The following is a 24,327-nucleotide window of genomic DNA, read 5'->3' as shown; positions in this document are numbered from 1 at the left end:
GTTCCAACAGGGTTATATTATGTTAATAAAATAACGACGTCAAGGAAAGCACAATGTATATTATTTAACTTGAAGCTAGTTCTTGATATATTATTATACCACGTACTAACGAAAATAACCATATAATTGATAACGAAGCTCTAAGGTAGTAGCTAGCGCGTACACCTTTAAGTCCTGAAGTAAAAAGTAAATAATTCAAGTCGATACATGGTTGTTTAGTGAGCATTATAATTTAATAATTTATTCATTTAACGGTAAAAGCATTTTGTATCAAATACTATTGGCTATTTAACGTGATGACTTGATTTATTTGATCCATACACATTCTATTATCGTGGTATGTATAAAACGCAATGCGCTGGTATGTGAATTTCCATTACTGGTAAAACACGATATATTTCTTTATTACAGAATTTTGACAAGCAGTTAAACAATATAACTTAGGTCTTTTTCAAAACTTAAACGTGAAACATGTTTAATGGTTTATGGAAATAATCAAATATGTGTGAGGCCTGAAAATTATATTATGCTAAAATTTTAATTATTTACTTTTAAGATACTGAAAAATTGTAAATCAAAGTTGACTGTCAGAGCACATAGTAAATAGTTAGTATTCACTTAATTTATCAACGGTCATAAATGTTAATTAATTACAAAGTATAGGAAAAATCCTGTTTAACGTTTTCATATTATATATTTATAGTTTATATAAATATATACTATAATATTGCAGCTCTGCGTTGTAATTTTATTCCAAAAACTATACCTATGACTAGAAGAAAAAAAACGATGTATAAAACAGTTATAGGGACTGGGTTGAGTGGTTTGGCTAATGATTAATATTAATCGTATTAATTATATTTGTGAAGGTCGTTGCAGTATAATATTTCAATTGGAGTTAAACAAACAATAACAATATAACAACCCCCTGTTCTATAATATAATACTACCTATATTACATCGTGAGTGAGAGTGCGTATAATCGTTTGACGACGATCGTAAATCGCATTCCGCCACCACAGCAGCCTAAAGGGTCATACTATAATACAACAAAACACCAGCACACCACTACACTGTTTGCGAGTATAACGAATAATAATAATAATAACAACAAAGATAATGATAATAATAATCCTGCGATGCTCTCTCAGCGGTAATACAACTCCACAACAAACGGTTCGTTTAGACTAACTTTCCCGAATCACCTGCTGCTGCTGAACCAAAGCCCACTGCCGAGCACCTAATACTCAAAGTTATGAAAATTATTACAATAATCATTATTATCATAAAAGAAACCGTTTCTATTCACTCATCATTTCATATTAAAACACAGTTTAAGTATAGTGACCGCTTCTATACGTATATATATAATACATAGCAACGGGGACAGGCAAATGTGGAGGCAATGAGACTGGCTGATGTTCTAATTTTGATACTATTACAAGAATATCCTCATAATTATTTACAATGGTTTATATATGATATTGTTGTAGGAATTTTATTAATTGGTTTGTACATTATAATAAAATAATATATATTTTTAGAATGCTTTTATTAAATTATTAAAAGTATATTGTCATCCCTGCTGCACTGTGGTATAAACATACATAACAATAATATGTTCAATGATGTAGAATAATAAGATACTAATTTTTAGCTATAGAAAAATTATTTACCTACAGGTCACATACACATGGTATACAAGAATGGTCAACAATTGTGGAGTTAATTAAAAAGTGTCCTAACCATTTCGCAGCTACTCCAGAATAGACTAAGACGACGATGACGCCCTACCTCGAAAGGACAACTCGCCGTGATCGTACCCTTGCAAAACTTAGTTCAGATTAAATTTAATGTATACAATATAAAATGTACACACACATGTCACACACACACACACACACCTATATATATATACTAATAAAACATTCAGAGTAATTCAATTGATTTGTCAACTAATCCTTAAATAAGGTATTTAAATAAATACAGCTCACTCATGTATGTAATATCATATCAGTTGTTCAAATGCGTTCAACTATATTATTAGGTACACATATTATATCATTATTGGGTAGTTGATAAAAGAATTAAAATTAGCATAAAATGTAATATTATATTATAAAAATTCATGAACATCATTGATATAAATATTTAGTTATTGATATTTGAGAATTCTCTGATTGTAAAAATTTGATTGGTTTTAGCTGAATAATTAGTACCATAGAAATTTTTATATTTACGTGAAACTAATCATATATCAGATGGGAGAAATATATTTTATAAATCATATACCTATATAGGTACTTAGCTATAGGCTAGTCAGTAAGTATAAGAATTAAATCTTTTGAAAAATATTTCACACACTAATAAGTAAGGTTAAAATAGGACAAATTTAATTAATTTAATTCTTGTCGATATTACTGCGTAGCGCATACCATATTTTTAAGTTATGTATTTATTTTAAATTGTAATTTAAAATCTAATTTTAAGATAAAATGAGTAAAATAATCAACACAAGTAATAAATATACTTAAAAATACTATTAAGGAACACAGATAATCTGGATTTGAGATTTAAAATACAGTAAAAATTTAAAACAATTTATTAAATGTAGTTATACTAACTGATTCATAATTTATACAGGGCGATTTTTTTATCATGAACCACTCATTATTTCAAAAAGTATCAATGTTTTTGAAAATATTTTTTTACAAAGTTTCATGTTTCATGTTGTTAAAAAAACAACGTTTTTATGAAAAAATTATATTTTTTAATATTTTTTAACCTTATAATTTTTTAAGTTTTTTACTTTTTTGAATGGCAACCTAGAGTTTTAATTTCATATCCCAAAGCAGAATATTTTTCTAAGTATTTTGATACGTAAAAGTCGAATTTTGGAAGAGTAGTTTATGAGTTATAAGTATTTAAAGTTTAGATTGGCGGAGTGGAGTGGTACGGGGTTACCCCGCAAAATGTTTGTCCACTACTCCGCTTGTCTAAACTTTAAATACTTATAACTCATGAACTACTCGTCCAAAATTCGATTTTTACATATCAAAATACTTAGAAAAATATTTTGCTTTGGAATATGAAATTAAAACTGTAGGTTGCCATTCAAAAAAGTAAAAAACTTAAAAAATTATAAGGATAAAAAATATTTAAAAATATAATTTTTTCATAAAAACGTTGTGTTTTTAACAATATGAAACTTTGTAAAAAAATATTTTAAAAAACATTGATACTTTTTGAAATAATGAGTGGTTCATGATAAAAAAATCACCCTGTATATATATATATATATATGTATACTTGTTAAAATGATTTATTTATTATAAAAGATAGTTAAATATCTATTAGGTTTATTTATAAATATGTGGATAATTTTAATACATGTTTCCTGCTTGTTTTCCAATGTTTAAAAAAAAAAGTCAGATGATAATGTTATACATTTATATTTTTATTATCATTATTATTATTTATTACCTATCGTTTTTATCTAAGACCAACATTTTGTTTGTCATGCTATTGTATGAACAAGAATGCACTGAAAATCTGATAAAAGGTATTCTCAACAGGAAACCATTCAACCAAACTAACAAGATACGCTATATTGGTACAAGAGAATTTCGAACTGAATTGTGGTATCCTATATAGTTATTTGAAATCCACTATTTTTAATCTTGCTGGAATACCCTACCATAGTGTTGTTGTACTGATTTTCCTCCGAGTTTCAAGACGTCGTTTCCAATATAGTATCTCTGAGAGAATAATATACTTTGGCGTACTGTGCAATAAAATATGTGAAAAGTTAAATATATAAACGACGCTAATGTGGCAGAGGTATGAAATCGAAAGTTTTTACACAATTACACACGAACAAACGCGTAAAATAATTTTGAAATTATGAATACGAAACTTTTTAGTAAATCATTTAAATTATATGGAACAAAACTTTTGGCTCGTGTATAGGTATAATATAACATAATACATAACAATATAATATTAAGTTTCATTCAGTTTTACAGGATGCAAAATATATAACAGAAACAATACAACTTTGATCATGTGTTATCATGGTCTGTCGCCCTATATTTCTGAATATATCTCATATTTTGTATAAGCGTTAGTAATGCGAAAGATCATAATAAATCTTGCATCGATCGAATACTCATTAAAAACATCGATATATATTGCATACATTAATTTATATTGGAATGTAATATAATGGGTCACTATGGAACAATAATCCAATTTTGTCATCAATTAAATTCTATCAATATTAATAGCATTAAGAAGAGTGAAAAGAATAATAGAGTAGATATAAAGCTCATAAATGAGAATATTAATAAAGTTAATTGGTATAATCTTTTAAACATGCATAATATTTATATTATAATACATGATGTTACATGTAATACAACAATTTTATTAATACATGAAATACATTTAGTAAACACAATATAATAAATGATAAATAGAATTACTAATTTTATACTTAAAAATACTGCTGATAGTTTATCCTTTCCACTAATGATAGTATTTAATTTATCTACATCTTCAGGTATATATTCAACTTTTTTGAAAAAATGTATGGTTACTCCTATACATAAACGAGGAGATAAATTATTGTGTAGTAACTATAGATCAATCCCCTTATCCTTAAGCTTGTCAAAAATCTTTGAAAAATGTATTAAAAATAGAATTACATAATTTCTAGACAAAAACACATTTTTCTCTAATTAACATAACAGTTTGGATTTCTAAAGGGAAAATCTACAAGTAATGCTTACTTTTTCCTGAATAAATATGTACATGAACATATAGACCAGAATAATAAAGTAATAGTATATTCCTGGATGTTATAAGAAGGCATTTGATTGTGTGAATCACCAAGTATTACTTAGGAAATTAAATTATGCTGAAATTCGAAGTATTTCATATAATCTAATTAGCTCATATCTAAGTGACAGATATAAAATAGTCACAATATTAATGATAAACTAAGTCAATCTTTACCAGTCAAGCACGGTGATCCACAAGGAACAGTCTGAGGTTCATTATTATTTATCCTATATATAAATGATTTACTTAATATTAATACAGAAACATAAATAATTTGCTTTGCTGATGATACAGTTATTCTTGTTCATGATAAAAATATAGAATATGTATAAACTAAAGCAAATGTTATTTTTAATACTACTAAATCATTATTATGCCGTAAATGTTCTTATATTTTTCGTAATTTTAGATCTATACTTAATAAAATACAATTAAGAATAATTTATATCTCATTAGTTCAGTCAGTAATACTTATAGAATTGAGATTTGGAGTTGTGCTTATAAATATCCTCTAAAAAACTAATAACAACTATAAATAAAATAAATAAATTTATATTAAAGTTACCTAATTACACATTTACTAATACTATAAACAATGAGTTAAATACATTTAATTTTGAAAAGTTATTTAAAAAAAAAATTATTATTACTTAATATAAGCATAGGAGTGTTGTACCAATATGTATCCATAACCTTAAAACTAGATTTAGAAAAAATGTAAATATAAATATACCTAGATGTTATAAATCTTTTAATATTAAAAGCACATTAAATACTGCAATTACTCTTTGTAAAGATTTAATAATTAATATTAATCTCTTCAAAAACTATTACCATTTTAAGTTTAAAATATTAAAATTACATTAATCATTAATGTATAATTAATATAAGTACACCATATCTTAAACACATGCTATGTTCTCAGTTGTACATGTTACTATTATTAAATGTATTTTATTTTAATTTTGTTTTTTTCTATTTATAATTATGTATAATGTTTATATTTCTATACTAATTGTTATACACTATTCAAGAACTCATCATCTTCAATACAAGCATTAGTTACAGAAGACGAGTAAACTATTAACTATTAATGCATTATATTATAATTTATTAGAAAATTGTTAGTTTCAAATAAATGAAAACATTTTGAAATCATCAATGGTATATTTAATAATTATATCAATGTTAAAAAAAGCTGTCTCAACAAATAATATTTTTTTAAATATAACCAAGTAATCATTAGATTTGTTAAAATTTGAACTTGAGATGTCTATAAATATAAATAAATCAATTCTCGATAATTTTAGGTGGCTATAAGAAAAATGTATAAAGGGATCTTGAATTAAGATTTCAAACTTTATTATTTAACAAAACAATTTTTACTAACAAAAATTTTTGAAAATTGAACTGTATATAGATAACACTAACATAAACATTTGGTGAATTTCAAGTATTTACAGTGATTAGTTTTTGAATTAAAACCATATAAATAAATCAATTTGGTCAAAAACTGGTTTTGCGTAAAAATTCCCGTTTTTCTGTCATTTTTTTTTTTTGTTTTTCTCAATTTTTTTGAAAACTGTTGGAAAATGTTTACTTTTTACCTCTATAATGCACCAAGGATATTCACTTTTACATCAAAAACCACCCCCAAAGTTTAAAATTGAAGCATTATTTCGACTAGTTATGCTGTACACAAACACAAAAACAAAAAACACAAATCATTGTAAAATCAATACATTCATCAATTCGTTCAGAATCTAAAAGCGGGAAAGTGGATGTCACTCTGCTGTACAGTAGGTTACAAGTGGGTTACTGTAATGGATGGAATTAAATTTGAATCCAATGATATTATACCATTATATACGAAAAACGATTCTGAGCGAAGACTGTTTATCTGTCTAGGATATATTATACATTATGTATCTATGGTCATTTGTTTTAAAGTTACATCAAAAACCAAAATCGATTTTGTCAAAAACTGATTGTGCGTAAAATTTCCCGTTTTTCCCTTAATTTTTAGTTTGTTTTTCTCGATTATTTAGAAAATTATTAAAAATTTTTTACTTTTGACCCCTCAAAGTTCCAACTAGATTTACTCTCTGATCGAACGAGGTACTGAAGTCAAAAATCAAAGCACTTTTACTGCCCCAAAATGTGATAACAGACACAAAAAAAAAATTAAAATAAAAACACACATTATGGTAAAATCAATACATTTATCGCTCCACTCAGAATCTTAAATAAAAAAGTTTCGCACACCTATAAATAAACCAAAAAGAACCAAAATATTTTCCGATATATATGATGTCTATAAAAATTAATATGAATATTTTTTTAAAAATACCCATAATTTATTTTAGATGCTAATATTCTATTTTAAATTACAACAAAAAACAAACACAAAAAAAAAATATTCATGTTATTCGCGTTAATTCTAAAAAGTATAGGTAATTGTAATATCTACTTTCAACACATGGCAACTGATATTCTACCCAAAAATCATACTCAATTTCGATTTTTTAGGTATTTCCATTGTTCAACGATGAAAGGCACAAAAAAAAGTAAAATATTGCAAGCATTGTAAAACCAATACATTCATCACTTCACTCTGTTTTTCACTGGCCTAACTATCATCGTGATAGGAAAAAGGAAACCATCATCAACACAATATCATCAACAGAATAGGCCACACCAGAATAACACATGGCTACCTAATATCCCGAGATGAGCCCCCCTCGTGTATGGCGTGCGGGGTCGAACTAACAATATAATACATTCTCACGGAATGTCTTACATACCTCGATTCAAGAAATCACAATCATCTATCCAGCGATTTATACGACATACTGGGACCTGTTCTGCAATCACCTGACATATTCATGTTCCTCCAGGAGACAGGACTGGACAAACTTATTTAACCATTTGACAAAACACAACCTTATTAAAATTATACTCATATAATTTAGACAAACCTTATTATAATTATACTCATATAATATTATAGATATTTATTAAACCTTTTCAATCATTATTATGTAACACCTTTCAAAAAAAAAAAATGTATGTATCTTATCCCAATGGCCAAGTTGCCGAGGGTTATTTAAAAAAAAAAAAAATCACTTCACTCAGAATCTAAAATATTGATAGATGGAATTTTATTTTTCTATTAATATACATTTATACATTTCTTAAAAAAAATACCACGATTGAAATCAAATATTATTATTTATTATTTATTTTTTTTAAAGATGAACATTTTGCAATCTGTAAATTACTGATTTACAATAAGAACAAGAGTTTAAGAATTATATAGAAAAGATAAAATAATAATATACATTTTTTTCTTTATTTATAATATACACAATCTGTATATAATTGGCACAATAAGAGTATGAGCTAATTGGCAAAAAGAAAATTGAAATTTTTGAATGAAGAAGCCACCCACCGATGTCGCTTTTAACTTTTAATTATTTTATTTCATACAATTATTCTTTTTTTATTTTTTTGCTATTTTCATTAAGGGTTTAGTTGGTCTCTGCACCATTTTCGCTTATAGTGACGAGAGAGTTACCAGGGATGGTTATTATATAATTTAATTAATAAATCATACCTAAAAAAAATATTGTATATTATACCTATCAATTGTTTCATTTAAGAATTTTATAGTTTAGGATAACATATTGCTTTAAATATTTAAATAAACACGCTTTAATAGTTAAATAACCACAGTTTATATTCTCATAGTATACTACTTCATTGAAATATTTTATTACAAAGACCATAAGACCATTATAATTATCTTGGACTAATGAATTATTTTCATAATAAATGGCAATGACAAACATGAAATTGTAGGATCTACATTGATACATTTTCAAAAACTATCGCTTGGATAGATTATAAATCAAATAAACAATTTTGAAGAGCTCGTCGTTCACGATAAATAGCTATAGCAATTTTTTCTCGCTCAACTTACTGCTATTTCTTTTTTTTAAATATTAATTTCATTCTTATTAATCCTCCGCCTCCTTCTTTGAATAGTGTCCCCTGAGAGAATAAACTTGTGGCAATGTTGACGTAATTAATATAAAACTCGCAGTTAATTTTTATTTAATTATAAAACCAACTCAACAGTTTATAATTTCTCTTTTTTTCATTACCTCATCCACTTTCGATCCTCTTGTTAGTCTCGCAGAAAGAATATACGTTCCTATTAATTAATTCTAATGATTTCATTTATTATAAACATGAAAATATACTCGTATTATAATAATATTAAGTATTTTTAAATATTTTTGAATATTTGTCATGAAAATTATAAACTGCTCTAAGCAGACAAATTTAATTACTATTTATACACATCATTATTTCACTATAATAGTCTACAAATCAATTATCAACTGATATACATAATGTATAAGTAATAATTTATGTACTTTTTTATATTTTGAAAATGTGTCATATTGTAATAATTCAGAGATAGATAAAATATAAAATGATTCTTGAATATATAATTATTCTAATATTTACGTAATATGATTGATCTTATAGTAACTACCAGTGCTATGTTTTGTGGAACCCTAATATTATACAGTATAATAGTAGTATAATAGTAGAATTTATACTATATAAAAAGGCCAACCTAAATGTTTTAACTCTCAGTAATGTATGTATTGTATTGACCAAAAAAAATATTATGGTACAAAACCATAATTATAAATTTATTTTTATATTTATAGTTCATAAAATTATTTAACTAGCTTTACTGTTAAACTATAAAATATATTATTTATAATGAGTACCAAAAATACTATAAAACAAAATAATAAATAACCTATTTCCTTATCTTTTACTACAACAAAACTCAATACAACAACTAAAAGCAATTAAAAATTAATTATCATCAGATAGTTTACGAATTACTTTTGATTTTGTGCAATATAAAATGGACCCTCATAAAATTGTTTCCAAGCAATAATAATATATTCACTATATAAATTTGGCATTCCCATTTGAAGTTTAACTTTTATGGCTCAGAAATATTCCCAAAAATATATGAGGAAAGTTATACAATTCATTAGAGTTTAAATTGAAAAACGTAAATCCCTGAGAAACTAAAAAAAAAACTTTCAACTTCAACACATTTTTTTCTTTTACAGCCCATCAATTTACACCACACTCAATTTAAACTCAAGCAATTGTCAACTCTAAATCTATACATGTTATTAATAACATTCAAATGGGTGGATTTTTTTTTTTATTCCAAACTTGGAATTTTCAATTCTTTTTTATTAAATGAATTATAAACTTTTCCCTTGATGAAAAAAAAATAATACCTATTTTTATGTATTCAGATGTAGGATAAAACTTTCCCGCATCGACAACAAGATGATTATTATTCAGTTGAAATATGCCTAACAATAAATATTCGAATATAATTAATTTATGATGAGTCCCAAAAGTGCAATACAAGTGATTATTGTACAAGTAGTACTTTCTATAACATAAAAAAACCTACATGAAGATTAAATTGTATAATACTTTTAAGAACAATAAGTGCAATTTTAAATGGTTGAACGGTATAATATAATATTATACGTTGTCTTATATCAATATAAAACTGCATATATATTACAATCAAGTCTAAAAATTTTAAGGTAACTAACTTTTGTTTAAAAAAAACTATATTTTATTTAATCGACATTAGATGTAAGTGTGCTGTTTAAAAGAATCTAATTTAATGAATCTATGCATATTTTTTTTTTTTTGTACAGTAGGTATAATTTAAAAGATTTTTTATTATAATTTAAAATTAAACTACCTATTTATACAAAAATATAAATGTATTCAAAATATACGACTATCGCAACACGTAATATTATTGTTGTAATACTATTAAAATATTTTTAAAAAAAAATGTTTTATGTTCCTAAAAAGTGTTATTATTATATATTTATAATCACGAACGATATTCCGAGGTATTATGATTTATATTTGAATCCGATTAATAGTTTATAGATTGCTTAATATAAATATATATTGCATTATATTACTAAATGTAGTATGTATATATATATCTATCTACATGAACATTGCGTATAAATGGTATGGGAATAATGCGTTTAATTTAAATACTCAGGGATTTTCATGAATCTATATAAAAACAATTTTTCAAATATGAACCATATAATATAATGATAAATACAATATACAAATGTAGACATTTTGATTTAGTTTAAATGATATAATATACAAAATATACGCAAAATACTAATATTTTAATATTTAAATCCAATATGAATATCACACGGAACAGGGACCACTTATTTTAATATAGATCCTAACCAGATCAACTTGATAATTGATAAGATCTATATTACTTCTATATCTACAACATTATGTTATAATAGTGCATCAATGTGAATATTTCAGTTAATTATACAATAAATTATTACTATATATGTTTATTATTTCGGTAAATAATAGAAAAGCAATTGCTTTGTGTGTTTCCAATAATTAAAGCTATTTAAAATAAATATAAAAAAAATTTGCTAGTAATAATCAAATAGTTAAATTTTACCTTGATCGGCGAGTTGTTGGATCTTTCATAACCATCACTTCAGTTATCTCTCCAAACTTACTGAAATACTCTCTCAATGATTCTGAAACAAATTAATAAATAACCACATCAGTATACAAATGGTAGTATCATAGTAATTAACACTGACTTTCTAAACAATAAAGGTAGTAGGTACTACAATTTATATTAATTTTACACATAATATGTGATTAAATAATAGGTATGAATCTAGTTAAGTTTAGTTTCCCCAAACCTTTCCAAAAACGAATGAACTTTGTATATTTCAACGTATCACTTCATATAGGCTAAGTGACTCAAAAAAATTATGATTTACGACAATGTTTTTGGTGCTATCATTTTTGAAAAGTTCAAAAGATTGCACTTGTTTTTCTTTCTTTTTCCCGCATAAACTAGGAAATAATATCAGCCATAATACACATATCCGAAAAACAAACAACCCTGCAAATTATATCTCTTATTGTTATTTCCTCAAAAACCCTTAACAAAAATTAACTTTTTAACGATTTGTATTAACCATACTAGAGTAAGAAAAAAATAATATTAACATTGAGTCTTGGTAATATACTATAAACAAAAATATACCAATTAAGTCCAATTAAGTCCGATGATTATTTTGGACAGAAATATATTCTACAGTAAAATTTGAATATATACAAAGTTAATCTCATAAATTTTTATAAATATAAAGAATTCAATTTAGTCATAACATATGCTTATTTATTTATAAGCAAGTAATGAATGAGTAATTATAATAATATTATAAATTATAATACATTATATATTATTCTAATTAATAGTTATATTATATTTTAAGCAGCCGATTTCTATATACCAGTACTATAGTACATTATTCAAATTTTACAAAATTAACATAAAAAACATAATATTTGTATTAAGTCTGTAAAAATGGTAAGAAAGATGATTTTTTTTAAGTTTAATAGATTTAGTAGGTTAGTATTTGAACAGAGACTCAATAAATATTATATTATCTCATATTTCATGAAACTCAAATAGTATATTCCTTAAAACAACTGGGAACTCAATTTATTCTAATTATAGGTATATACATATATTGCTCTAAAGTTTTATTGCGAGACTCGGTTCCATATGCTGCCCTTTTTTTAAATGTTTACTGTCTAAATAGCAATGAATAAAAATAAACCATCGCCCTAAATTTAAGATACTGAAAAAATATTCTTCCTTTTACGTACATTTATTAAATGTCTAAATTTAATACCTATCCTAAATCTCCCACGAAAATTCCCATTTTAATGATGAGTTATCTGTTTGAAACCTTTCATGTTATTTTTTAAGTGAAATACACAGAATAATGTATATACTCAAGGAGTACGCATGCACAATATGCGTTAGGCAAAAGTGGCAGTAGTAGAGCAATGGAGAAGTAACACTGATTCCCTGATAAACCCGTCGGTAGAAATATGAATATAAGATGGTGGAATCTCTAGAGAAACGTTAGCATTTCCTCACATAGAAAACGTATATAAATACTTTACATCCCTTATAGATTCATACAGTTGCACACGATTTATGTATCTCCACAAAAGCCTTTCCCTTGATCATCACCGCTCACTCTCAGTCTATTCATATAAGTATCGCTCCGAATACGCACGCTGCACGTCAGCCTGTCTGCATCGGAGCTTTAGTTGAGAGACAACAGCACGACGCATATACGACGCAATGATTTCCAAATCTTGTCACAATTGCGACACCACCACCAAAAAAAAAAATGAATTTGATACTAGCATAATTATAATAACTATGTATGTGTAATTAATATTCGAGAAAAATCACCTTTACAGTTTCGTGATCATGATGTGACAGGTCTAAGTGTCAAATTCATTTGCCTTTTTTTCTCACGATAAACTTTAATAACTTTGGATAAAATATTAATCCCCTCATCATAGCTAATTAAAACACCGCACCTCCAGCGCATGGAGAATATCACGTCAAAGTATAATAATATTGTCGATGTTTACGTTCGATTATTTTGTAACTGCCGAATGATCAAGCAGGAAAAAAGACAGTTGTCCGATTTATTTATGATCGGATAATTGTATCACTGACAAAGTATTTAGTGATATATTATTCCAATTTAATCTAATATTCTTGTTTTACCAAGAACACTAAAATACAGACTATATTAAATTATAATATTATTATGGATATGGATAAAATATTATTTTCCAAGAGCATCATCACATTCGACCGTTTGATATTCCCAGAATTATAAATGTTAGCAAAAACGTATTAGTTAAAAAACTTGCATACATATTATTAAATATAATGCATTTCCGAAATTAAAATCGATTACATGGTCGGCCTGCAGCAATACAAACTACAGTATTTACCTATTTATGTTTCCCCCGAAAAACAAAAATTGTACTGTTCACAATGTTTCCGAGAAACCAATCATTTTTGAAATCGTTTTATTTGACAAAGTTTAACATAATTGATATCCCTTCCCCCCTCATGGTAATCAGTAATTATTTCAAACAAATTCAAATTCTGGTTATTTGATGATTTTTAACATAATATTATTTACCTATGGGGTATTGGGGTATTTTGAAAAGAATGATATACATTATATGTAAACATTATTACAAGATTAATAAATTTAGAAATAGATGTGTTATCCATATTAATTATTATTACCGTCCAAATAATTTTGATGCATTGACGCATATTGAAATATGTATACTTACACCTGAAAGACAGTTTTCAGCTAACTTTTAGTTTTATATTATAATATATTTGATTTGAATAATAACGAAAGATATATTTTTAGGAGTTTTATTATTTTTATATCACTGTTGTATAAAAAAATATTTTAAAATTCTCCAATGCACGGAATTTTGATGATTGCATTGTGCACCCAATCAAATAATAATATTATTTGAAGGAACGTTTCGAAAAATAAGACTTAAAAAGTGATGTTCTAAAAAGTACCAACGACAAAATAATATTACGAGAAAAATAATACGAGTATGCACAGTTCTCGCACATCAACCAAGATGGTTATTTTAATATGGAAACTGTATTAGGTTTCTAGACGATCGTCAAAGGAACGAATATTATGTCGTAGAATGTTTCCTCTACGAACTTATGCATGAAATCAAAATCGCCGAAAACGAAAACTTCGGGCAACACAAAAAAACACGATCGTTTGGTGTCAGTTTAGATTGTTTTTTTCAAATAAGTTTAATCGAAACGATATTATTAATAAATAATATCAATCTTTTGCATAAGGCTCAGTTGTAAATCGATATCAATAATTAAGATCTATATCGTGTATTACACATATTTTATAACTTTCTTGTAAAGCTTATACAAATAATTTGAATTTTTGAACTACAAAAATTCTAAAATCAATGCAGTGGGTATACGTATCAAAATAATAATTATTATATAATACTATTATATTGTACAATAAGTGTAAATGATTTATTTATTTACATTATAAATATATATACTGAATGGCGTGGTAAAAGAACTATTATTATATCAATACCCATGGAAAAACATTTTTAATTCAGTTAACAGAATTTACATTCATTTCAACTATCAAAAATAAATATCTTAGGGACTGCTATAAAATTATTGAAGTTGCTAAGTACACTACACTTATGGTTTAAATAGCAATACGTATTATAATAGTTGTATTACTATAAATTACAAAATAATGGCCACTTATACTATAAAATAAATAGTTTAGCCATATTATTATTTTTTAATTTATTAATATAATTGTTCCAGTACATCAAGTATTTTTACAATGCTTTTATAATATTTACCCTATTATAATAACTGGTAACGTAAAATATATAGTTAAAGTAGCTGTATTTAAATGGTTGTTTATTTTGACTATATTATTATATTTAAATTATAGGAATTCTACAGGTGACGGCACTTTGGCGTGAATTTATGTGGTTACGGTGTTTATTAAATTAGGTCTTGATACTGAGCCTGAGGCTTCTCTTTTCTTTGGTGGGGAGTGGGGGGAGTTTCCAGAATTAAAGTTTATTAATAGGTTGTGAACGAGGGGATTTTTGTGGTTGCAATAGAGGTTTCTGAATTTGGAGTAAAGTTTCAAAATAAATAGTTTATGATATTTTTAGAATTTATAGGTTGTGGTTCGGAAGATATAGTTAGGAAAGGGAGGGAGAAGGCATTGATTATAACTTATAAGCCTTTCATTTTGGAATATTTGCCCTGTACTTGTACACCATAACGTCCATAACATATCCACACGAGTTTCAATTGTGGAGGTCTGAATAAAATATAATATTTATGTGTGTACCGTTAGTAAGTTGTAGATTGACGAAGATCGCACATTTTGCTCGACGCAAGGACGACGGCGACGGATGATAGACACCATCCACGTATTACATAAAACAATTTAGTATATTATCTTAATTCTTCGTGACACCATCCAAGAATTTATCATAAAAGCTTTTGATTTTTTACACGTGCGTCTTAAATTTGGACCGGTTCGTCTGATGTCAGCCAAACGTCGGCAAACCTGTACGGTGTTACCGCTGCAGTGAAATGTCACAGCGTCGCACGACTGGCCGGCGCAGTGGAGATTTAATTGTTAGAGGTGCAAATGGAAGTTAATTTTAATACGACTAAGATAAAAACGAATAACGCACATAGACCAACTCACTAACGGAACACGAATATCGGACTCATGACTAAATAAAGGTACTCACACGTTGCAAGTTGCAACGGTAGCGGCGGCGGCGGCGGTAGTGATTCGCTGGACAAAAGAAATATGCTGCCATCAACGCAGTGTGAGAGGAGCTTAAGCAGGCATAATACCAGCAAAATTACGTATTTTCCCTGTCACTGCACATGTGCTCCAGAGACTTGGAAAAAACGGCGACTGATTGGAATAAAATACAACAGTACTTGGAATATAAAATATATTATTGTATTGGAGCGTTGATCAAGAATTCAAGATAGTAATATTTTAGAATGTATTTTACATTATATATTTTTCATGATTTACATGTCTGGCGCACACTTCATGAACAGTACGACATTTTGCTGCCATGCTTGTTTGTCTAGTCATGACCTGACTCATAAAATATGTTGAGTTCTCGCATTCAAGTACGACGTGTTACTAAACGATTTTGAAGCACGCACAAGGCACAACACACACTCATTCATCAACTAATAAATAGGTAAATTATATTATTCAGTAATTATTCGTGCTAGGTAACTTGTTTGCGAATTCATATTCCACGAATGGAATTTCCATTAAACTAATATCTGTACCCGCAGTCATTATTTCACGTCATTTCTACACAATTATCATATACAGCAACATATTATTATTGTCTTGATGTCTCGAATATTTTTTTTGGGGGAGGTGAAGTCACAATAGACAACCCCAGAATCAGTAGAATTTAGTCAAGAATATTTTCCAGTTAGTGAAATCGAATTATAGTTGCAGGTCGCGCGTTATAAATATATAAATACCTAATATGCACTATTTATTAAAGTATATATTATATATTATATTTTATTGTTTAGGTGTCGTACATTTTTCACATTTTACATTTTTCAGGTGTCTATGTGTAGCGAAGTCGCTTTCACAAATAGTTTGAGGATAACATTTTACGTTTTTAATACTTGCATATTAAGCTTCTATAATTTATTAATATTTAACATCTGATGAAAACTTAAAAACAACAACAATCGTAGATTACAATTATAATGATTATCATAATATTTTGATTCGGATGGATTGGCATTCAACCCATTATACAAATTGCATTACAGACTTATAATTATTAATAATTAATAATTATTATACAATAGTATTAATATTGTGTCAATATCATTATTACACGTGACCGTATACAAATATTGTATTGCATATAAAAAATTAATCGACGAATGCTAGACAGATAAATCATATTTATTTTATATTATTAATATTTTTTTATTTTACAAAAATCGATTATCGCGTATACGGACAAATTGTGTTTCGTTATACGCAGCGAACGCCATTCGAATGCACTATAACTGCGGCGGCAATGCGCAATGGGAAATCGAAATTATTGTTTAATTTATTTTATGGGTCTCGAAGAGTATTACACAAACACACTACAATATATATAGTCTATATTAAATACAATCGTATTATGTGTATATCAATGAGTTAGTCTCATTCCCGACTCTCTGGTTATACCAACAACGAGTCCGAAAAAAAACTATAATATAACTAATGTATTTGCTAAGATTTTTATTCAGTGATCTTGTAGGTAGGCACTTCAATAATGATCAAATGATTAAATATAATGGGTCAAAACTAAATGATCAGAATTAATTCTATAAAATGTGTAATTTCTAAATACTAAACGAAAGGAGAATGTACATATTAGCATTTAGTCGATAAAGAGTTTTTTTTTCGTTTAAATCTGTGTGATAATTTTATATAGAGGGTGTTATAACGGTAAAGGAACAACACTGTCGCTCTAACTATACACTCGAAACAATTTTATTTTTACCACATCGATCTTGGCTTTAAATCATGATTGGTATTATCCTAAACGGAAACTGGTGACTGAATTTGTGATTGCATTACACGGATCAGTTTAAAAAAAGTTTAAAAAAGTTATAATGTTGTCCACTATCGAGGTGTATTCTATTCATATAATTATGGACATTTGAATAATTATTGGAAACATTCAAATTTTTGTTTCAACTAAATTAAATATTTTTAAATATCAAAAGCTAGATCGGCTGTTATGTAATTATTTCTGTCAATGACCACATCTACAGTGTTCACGTAATTTTCTTGAAGCTACAATTTTGAACGATAAATTTGAAGGTAAAGTTGTTCTCCTGCCACGAATCCCATTGATCCATTCAGACTCATCCATTCCATTCAGACATCTGCAATTTCCAATTCGCTTGGCATTTTTCATGACTATTCTAAGTCACAAGGTCAAACAATGTCGATTTGTGGGTTGGATATAGAAAATCCAGTATTTTCACATGGCTAATTAGGTATATGTGGCGAGTTCTCGCATTGGAAGACCGTCAAGTTTATTCATTTATACTCCTCAGGAGTTGACTAAAAATATTGTTCATCAACTCGGATTAAAATAAAATTAAACAAATATTATTGATTATAACGATTTGTTTTTAGACAAAGTAATGTTATTTCAAAATAAAAAATAATGAAATAATTATATTATTTGTCTTTCATTTCATACTAGGTTTAATATCTTAATCGCATGTAATATCACGCAGGACAACTGTCTGTCTGTCGGGTTCACTAGTAATAATATAATTATTTAAACGAACTGAAATCGTAATTGGAAAATCGATTTCAATGAAAATGCTACTTCAAAATTCCAGGAATACTAGGTATCTGGATAGGTAGTTAAAATTGACTTTTCGGAACTCGAATAACTTCACCACGAGCGAACTTTTAGGTATCGGTCGATAAATAATGTAATATTATACACGTGCACAATTGGGCCACGACTAAATAATACCATTATTGTTATTATTACCACGATCGTGCGAAGTGTTCCAAGAAGCAAAACACGGGGTGACCGGTCGTCGGATGAATAATATTATTACTCAACGAACGTTATATAAAATAATATTATTATAGATATAGATTTTTCAAACAAAACAGACGCTGACCAAAGCACAACGATGTCAGGGTTTAAAAAATGAAGCGTTAGCTAGATGTAGTCCCAGCAGTTTTAAGTATCTAGTGTCTTATTAAGTGAGTTGAATTGTTTTTGAATGCCGATTACTAATAAATAATAATTTTGACCAATTATATTTTCAGGAAAAATTAACTGGGACACCAAAAATTGCTTTAAATTATTTATACATTTTATCGTCTTGTACCGTGCAAAAATAACTAATAAACTAAATAAACGCATACGCATACGCATGTCATTCAGGGTTGGGAAAGATACTGAAAAAAAGTATCATGGTACATGATACACATTTAGTGTATCAAAGATATTTTGATTTCATTATAAATTATTAATATTCCTATTGTAGTGTTTGCACTCAGTTTTTTAACGTCCGTACTATTTACGTTTAATGTCATCGTACGGCTCTTTTCGTTTGAAATATTTTATTTTGGTTTTTTCCTTAGTTTAATGTGGCTCTAAAATGGAATGTATAATAATATTTTATCGGTTGATTTCCCAAGACAGTTCACATGGCATGTATTTCACTTTGGACCGTTTATTTTCCCCGAATCTGGTTACTTCGACGAAACCGAAAAGTAGTCAACGACTACTCTTCGTGTTATTACGGCGTTGTACATTTTTTCGTTTTTATGAAATGTACATAAGTGGCACAATTATATTTACATATTTTAATCAGTCATAGTATTCCAAGAGATGAAGAGAAGGGTTATTATTTATGTTATTAGAATATCTATTGTAATACACTATTATGGTATGTATCAAGAAGACAAGGATCTAACGATTTCCAATATATATTATGTGCGGAAAACCGTAAGATCCTTGAATTATACCAGATTTCCTAGAAGAATATCATAAGTATCGATAAATATATAATACATATTGGTTGGTACGTAACGTATCAGACTCGTATCTAAGTCCGAGTCTGATATGATTCAGTACGTTTCGCTGGTACCTTATACCGTACATGTTAATTTCTTCGAAGTCTCGATTTTAAACTGATACTAATCAATCACTGAACAATCCAATTAATATCTTCATTGAATATTATGATAACCTTAAGTCCTTATATGAATTTTAATTTTAAAACAAAATCCATATTAGTAAGTTTTTTTATTGATCGGGGAAGGTCTAGGGAGTGGTGTTACTCATCTGTACACATTGGCCACTTGCACCTGGAGATACTGTTCATTTGGAACACTTGGAGGAATTAATGATTTTTGGATAAGAATTAGATTTTATATTTTCTTTTGTATTCTGTGATTTAGATACCTATTATTATTATTATTTATTTATAAACGCCAATCGGCAATTTTATAATTAAATATTATGAAATATAGAATATCAACACATGGTGGTGTTTTTTCCTTGACTTTTGACTTACACAAAATATAATTTTATTAGTGTATTTAGTATTTTAGTACGCTTATAATATAATAATATGAATAGTACAATGTCTATTCAAACCTATTGATTATTGGTAAGCATGCAGCCAACAGTCTTCGGTTAACGTATTCCGGATAATATAGTGCTATTGTGCTATATATACGTCGTAGTTTATACTCCATAGTATAGTATAGGTATATGCGTACATAAAATAGGTGTAGTTGTAGTTCAGTTTAGTATAACAGCTTCTGTGGTCGAGTGGTGTAGGGGATGGAAAGATGGAAAGGTAGGTATATTAAATAATGTAGTTATTATACTCACGATGAGGTGGAATAGAGAGTATCACGTAGAAATAAATAAAAAGGTAGATCAGAAAAAAATCACCGTTATTATATTATATTTTTTTGTCGTCTGGGTGAAATTATTGTTCCACGCGCGTAAACCCGAAAAAAAAGTATATTTATGATTTCGTACTGGCGCGTTCGTATATATTATAATATAATAATAATAATAATAATAATAAATCGGGGTTAAAGCTTTTGCGCGTGCGCTTTGATACGTTTAAATGGACTTAACTGGTAACAAATCATAAACGCGCTGGGGACACACACATACATATTATAATATATATACACGAATAAAGGTATCGCAATTTTTATTAACAGGAGCGGGTGAAGTGTGGGGGGATGGGACGATATTTATGTGCGACACATACGACGTATACAACGTTTGTGCGCCTCCTCCCCTTCCCGGAGCTTCATCCTTGCTGGGGCATTTATGATATATATGTACAGTACCTATCTGTATATTATTATGGCGTAGTAGCAGTTATTCCGAATTAGACGCCCGTCCGATGGGTTACATTTTTCAATTCCGGAAAGGATTTTTTTTTACCCCTCTTCAGTAGTCAACGCACGCGGGATACCTCTCGATCATTTATCATCCCTTATCAGTATTTCCGGGGCGCAAGCACATGTTTGAACGAAAATCGCCGCGATTCTTCATCCGCAAATATCGCGATAATAATAGCATAATAAATTACAATATTATTATTATGTCATCGAAGACATGTACCGATGGACGTGTACAATATACAGACGTACAGAACACGACGTGTCTTATAAAACAGTGATTAAAATTATTATTGTTATTGTGATATCGTGCCCTAATTATTTTGTCATCTAAACCAACAGTTTTTCTAATAAATCTGTGTCATTTTTGGTCAAATGAATTATAGATTTGAATATCAATTTACAAATCGCACACAATGGTTAATAATATATCTTTTCTTTAATAAAATACTTATTATATTAATTGCGATATGCGCCAATATATTGGAAAGAAATGAACGAGCAAATATTCTTATAATCCTTATAATCGCCTTGATTTTGGGCTACAGTTTTATAAACATGGAAACTCAATATGTTTGATTTTTTATTTCCATATTTTTCGAAGACCAGGTGAACGTTTAGTTTACTATAACATTATAGTGGTTTAAAATAAAAAAATATAAACGCAATAATAACTAACACAAATATTAATTGCCATATCAGATCCGGCGTTTGTTATTCGAACCAAAAGAATCGCACAATGTCGTTCCAAATAAAATTATATACAAGTCTGCGTTTACGGAAATTACTATCGATAACCGTGAATTAAATCCCGAAAGTTGATATCGTTTGAAATATTAAACGAGTAAAGAGAAAGAAAGAGGGAGTATAAGAATAGTTACCGTATGAATATTGTAATAACAATAATAATTATAATCAAATGGTATCGGATTATTGACGACGACCGACCACGAATAAAATATAAAAACAACGGCTCGAGAATGAGTGAGAAAAAATACCCCCGCACAGTAACTTACGGTAACGAGATTTTGTAGTAATAAAGTAATTTTTTTTTCTCGGCACGCTGTACAATAATACATATCATGTACACGGCTCGCCCGTACGCTTACATGCCCCACATATTTCACGGCGAGTTTGATATTAATTTTTTATTGGATTAGAGTTCCAATTATGATTTATGTGTAAAACGACGCTCGATTTATATAATATATATATTATAACACTGTGTGAAATTTATTTATGTATGTGTGTGAGTGTGTGGGAGGGGGAAGGGGGTCGTGTGTTGTGCTTACAAAGTTTTTCCACGTTCCAATTTTGCCGAAACATCATTAAACCCACACGCGCGCGCTCGTCGCTCGAAATATATATATATAATAATATTTCTTCTCTCGATCAATTGGTGGTGCTAGGAGAGGTAAGAGGGTTTGTTAGGAAGAGTGCGGTCGGAGGGGAGGGTGTTTTTTTTGCCACCGTCGTCGTTTAAATTCCAAATGCCGTCCTGGAAGGCGTGTGGGCCGGGTTACAGCAGCAGAGCGCGGATTCGGGTGGAAGGGTGATGGTGGCGGAGTAGATATCATTTTCCATGTTGTTGTTTTTCGGTCCGTCTGCAACCACGGCGGCGCGGCGAGGCGATAGAAACTTTCCGTTGCCGCCGTCGGCGCGCAAAACAAACAAACAGACCGCCACCGCCGCCGCCTCGTCAGAATCGTTCGAGCCTCTCCATCACCCTCTCCTCATTCGATGATCAGCAATCTCTCTCTATCTGTTTTTTTCTTTTACATGCGCTGTGCTGCCTTCTAAACGAACCACAAAGTCGCTTTATGTTTGTTTTCGATTTCAAATGGTATAAACAATAATAATAATATATTTTAAAATTTTAAAATATTTTCTCAGCCGCAAGAACGCGAGACGACGCGCGACGGCGTGCAAATCACGATGTCTTGCCCGCGGACAGTATTTGCAGCTACTCCATTCGGGATGCTATGCTGGATTATAAAATAATATTATATAAATACACACGTGAGCAATAAGAAACGGTGGCATTTTAAGCTAAAGACGTGAAAATAAAAGAGAACACCGACATGGCTCGCGCAAAATGAAATTACATGGAGGCCGTCGCCTTTAATAAATGACTCGGTGTCGCCGTCGTATAAATTATGTTGGCTTTAATTGGACGGGTTCGTATTTTTTCTTTCTTTTTCTCTTCCACGTCTTGGTGAAGGTGCAGGGAGTGGAAGTTTCGTGCGACAGGCGAATTTTGACGCCTATACATAACACAATAATAATAATAGTAATAACAAAATAAAAAGCGATTGGCCTCTTATTTACGTAGGTTACACGCCAACGCCATCGATGGAATTCATACACCGAGACGAAACGCTTCACTGCTCGTCGGCGACACCTCGTTTCGATGTCAACGGTGTATAGACACGCGCCTATAACGACATCAAAGTGCGAGTTTTTCATTTCATACATTATAATATTATGTTCGATACAATGATAAAAATATTTTAATCTAACTTCTCTGCGTTTTACAGGATATCGTTACGTTATTAAAAAGTTATCGAAAACGTGTATGGTCCGTTATTAAGTATAATGTAATATATAATGTTATAATATTTCATCATAAAACGATGCACCAATGGTGAACCATCCCCATCGAATTCTGAGAGATTCTTTTTCCTATATCGCCGTGTCATCATAATGATATTATCATTATTAAACGTCATCGCACGTCACTCTCGAGTATAATAATATAATAATATAATAATATATGATATCAAAAGTCCATGATGTATAATAATAATATATCTTATATAATAAATGATATTTTAACAGTTCGGTTTGAATTAATATTTCACAAAACCAACCTTACCCAGAAACGAAAGAAAAATAACTTTTCAAAGTCTTAGAGTCCGTGACTTTTGAGCGC

General features: G+C 28.6%; 1 protein-coding gene across 10 annotated transcripts in view; it reads right to left on the bottom strand.

Annotated features, from left to right (window-relative positions):
* The window catches only part of Rbp6 (RNA-binding protein 6), a 410,061-nt gene that overhangs the window by 201,624 nt on the left and 184,110 nt on the right, over window positions 1-24,327 (bottom strand). For all 10 annotated transcript variants that reach the window (XR_016192063.1, XR_016192064.1, XR_016192061.1 and 7 more), the window contains exon 3: window positions 11,429-11,510. Coding sequence is in view for 6 of the 10 variants with exons in the window: in XM_089229288.1 (XP_089085414.1) it covers window positions 11,429-11,510 (82 nt within the window). In the remaining 4 variants the exon portion in view is untranslated. The remainder of the gene's footprint in view (window positions 1-11,428; window positions 11,511-24,327) is intronic.

This window comes from Diuraphis noxia, unplaced genomic scaffold (genome assembly GCF_037042655.1).
Source record: "Diuraphis noxia isolate RWA-SAM2 unplaced genomic scaffold, SU_Dnox_SAM2 contig0005, whole genome shotgun sequence".
In the NCBI taxonomy this organism is placed as follows: domain Eukaryota; kingdom Metazoa; phylum Arthropoda; class Insecta; order Hemiptera; family Aphididae; genus Diuraphis; species Diuraphis noxia.
This window is presented reverse-complemented; position numbering and strand designations above follow the sequence as displayed.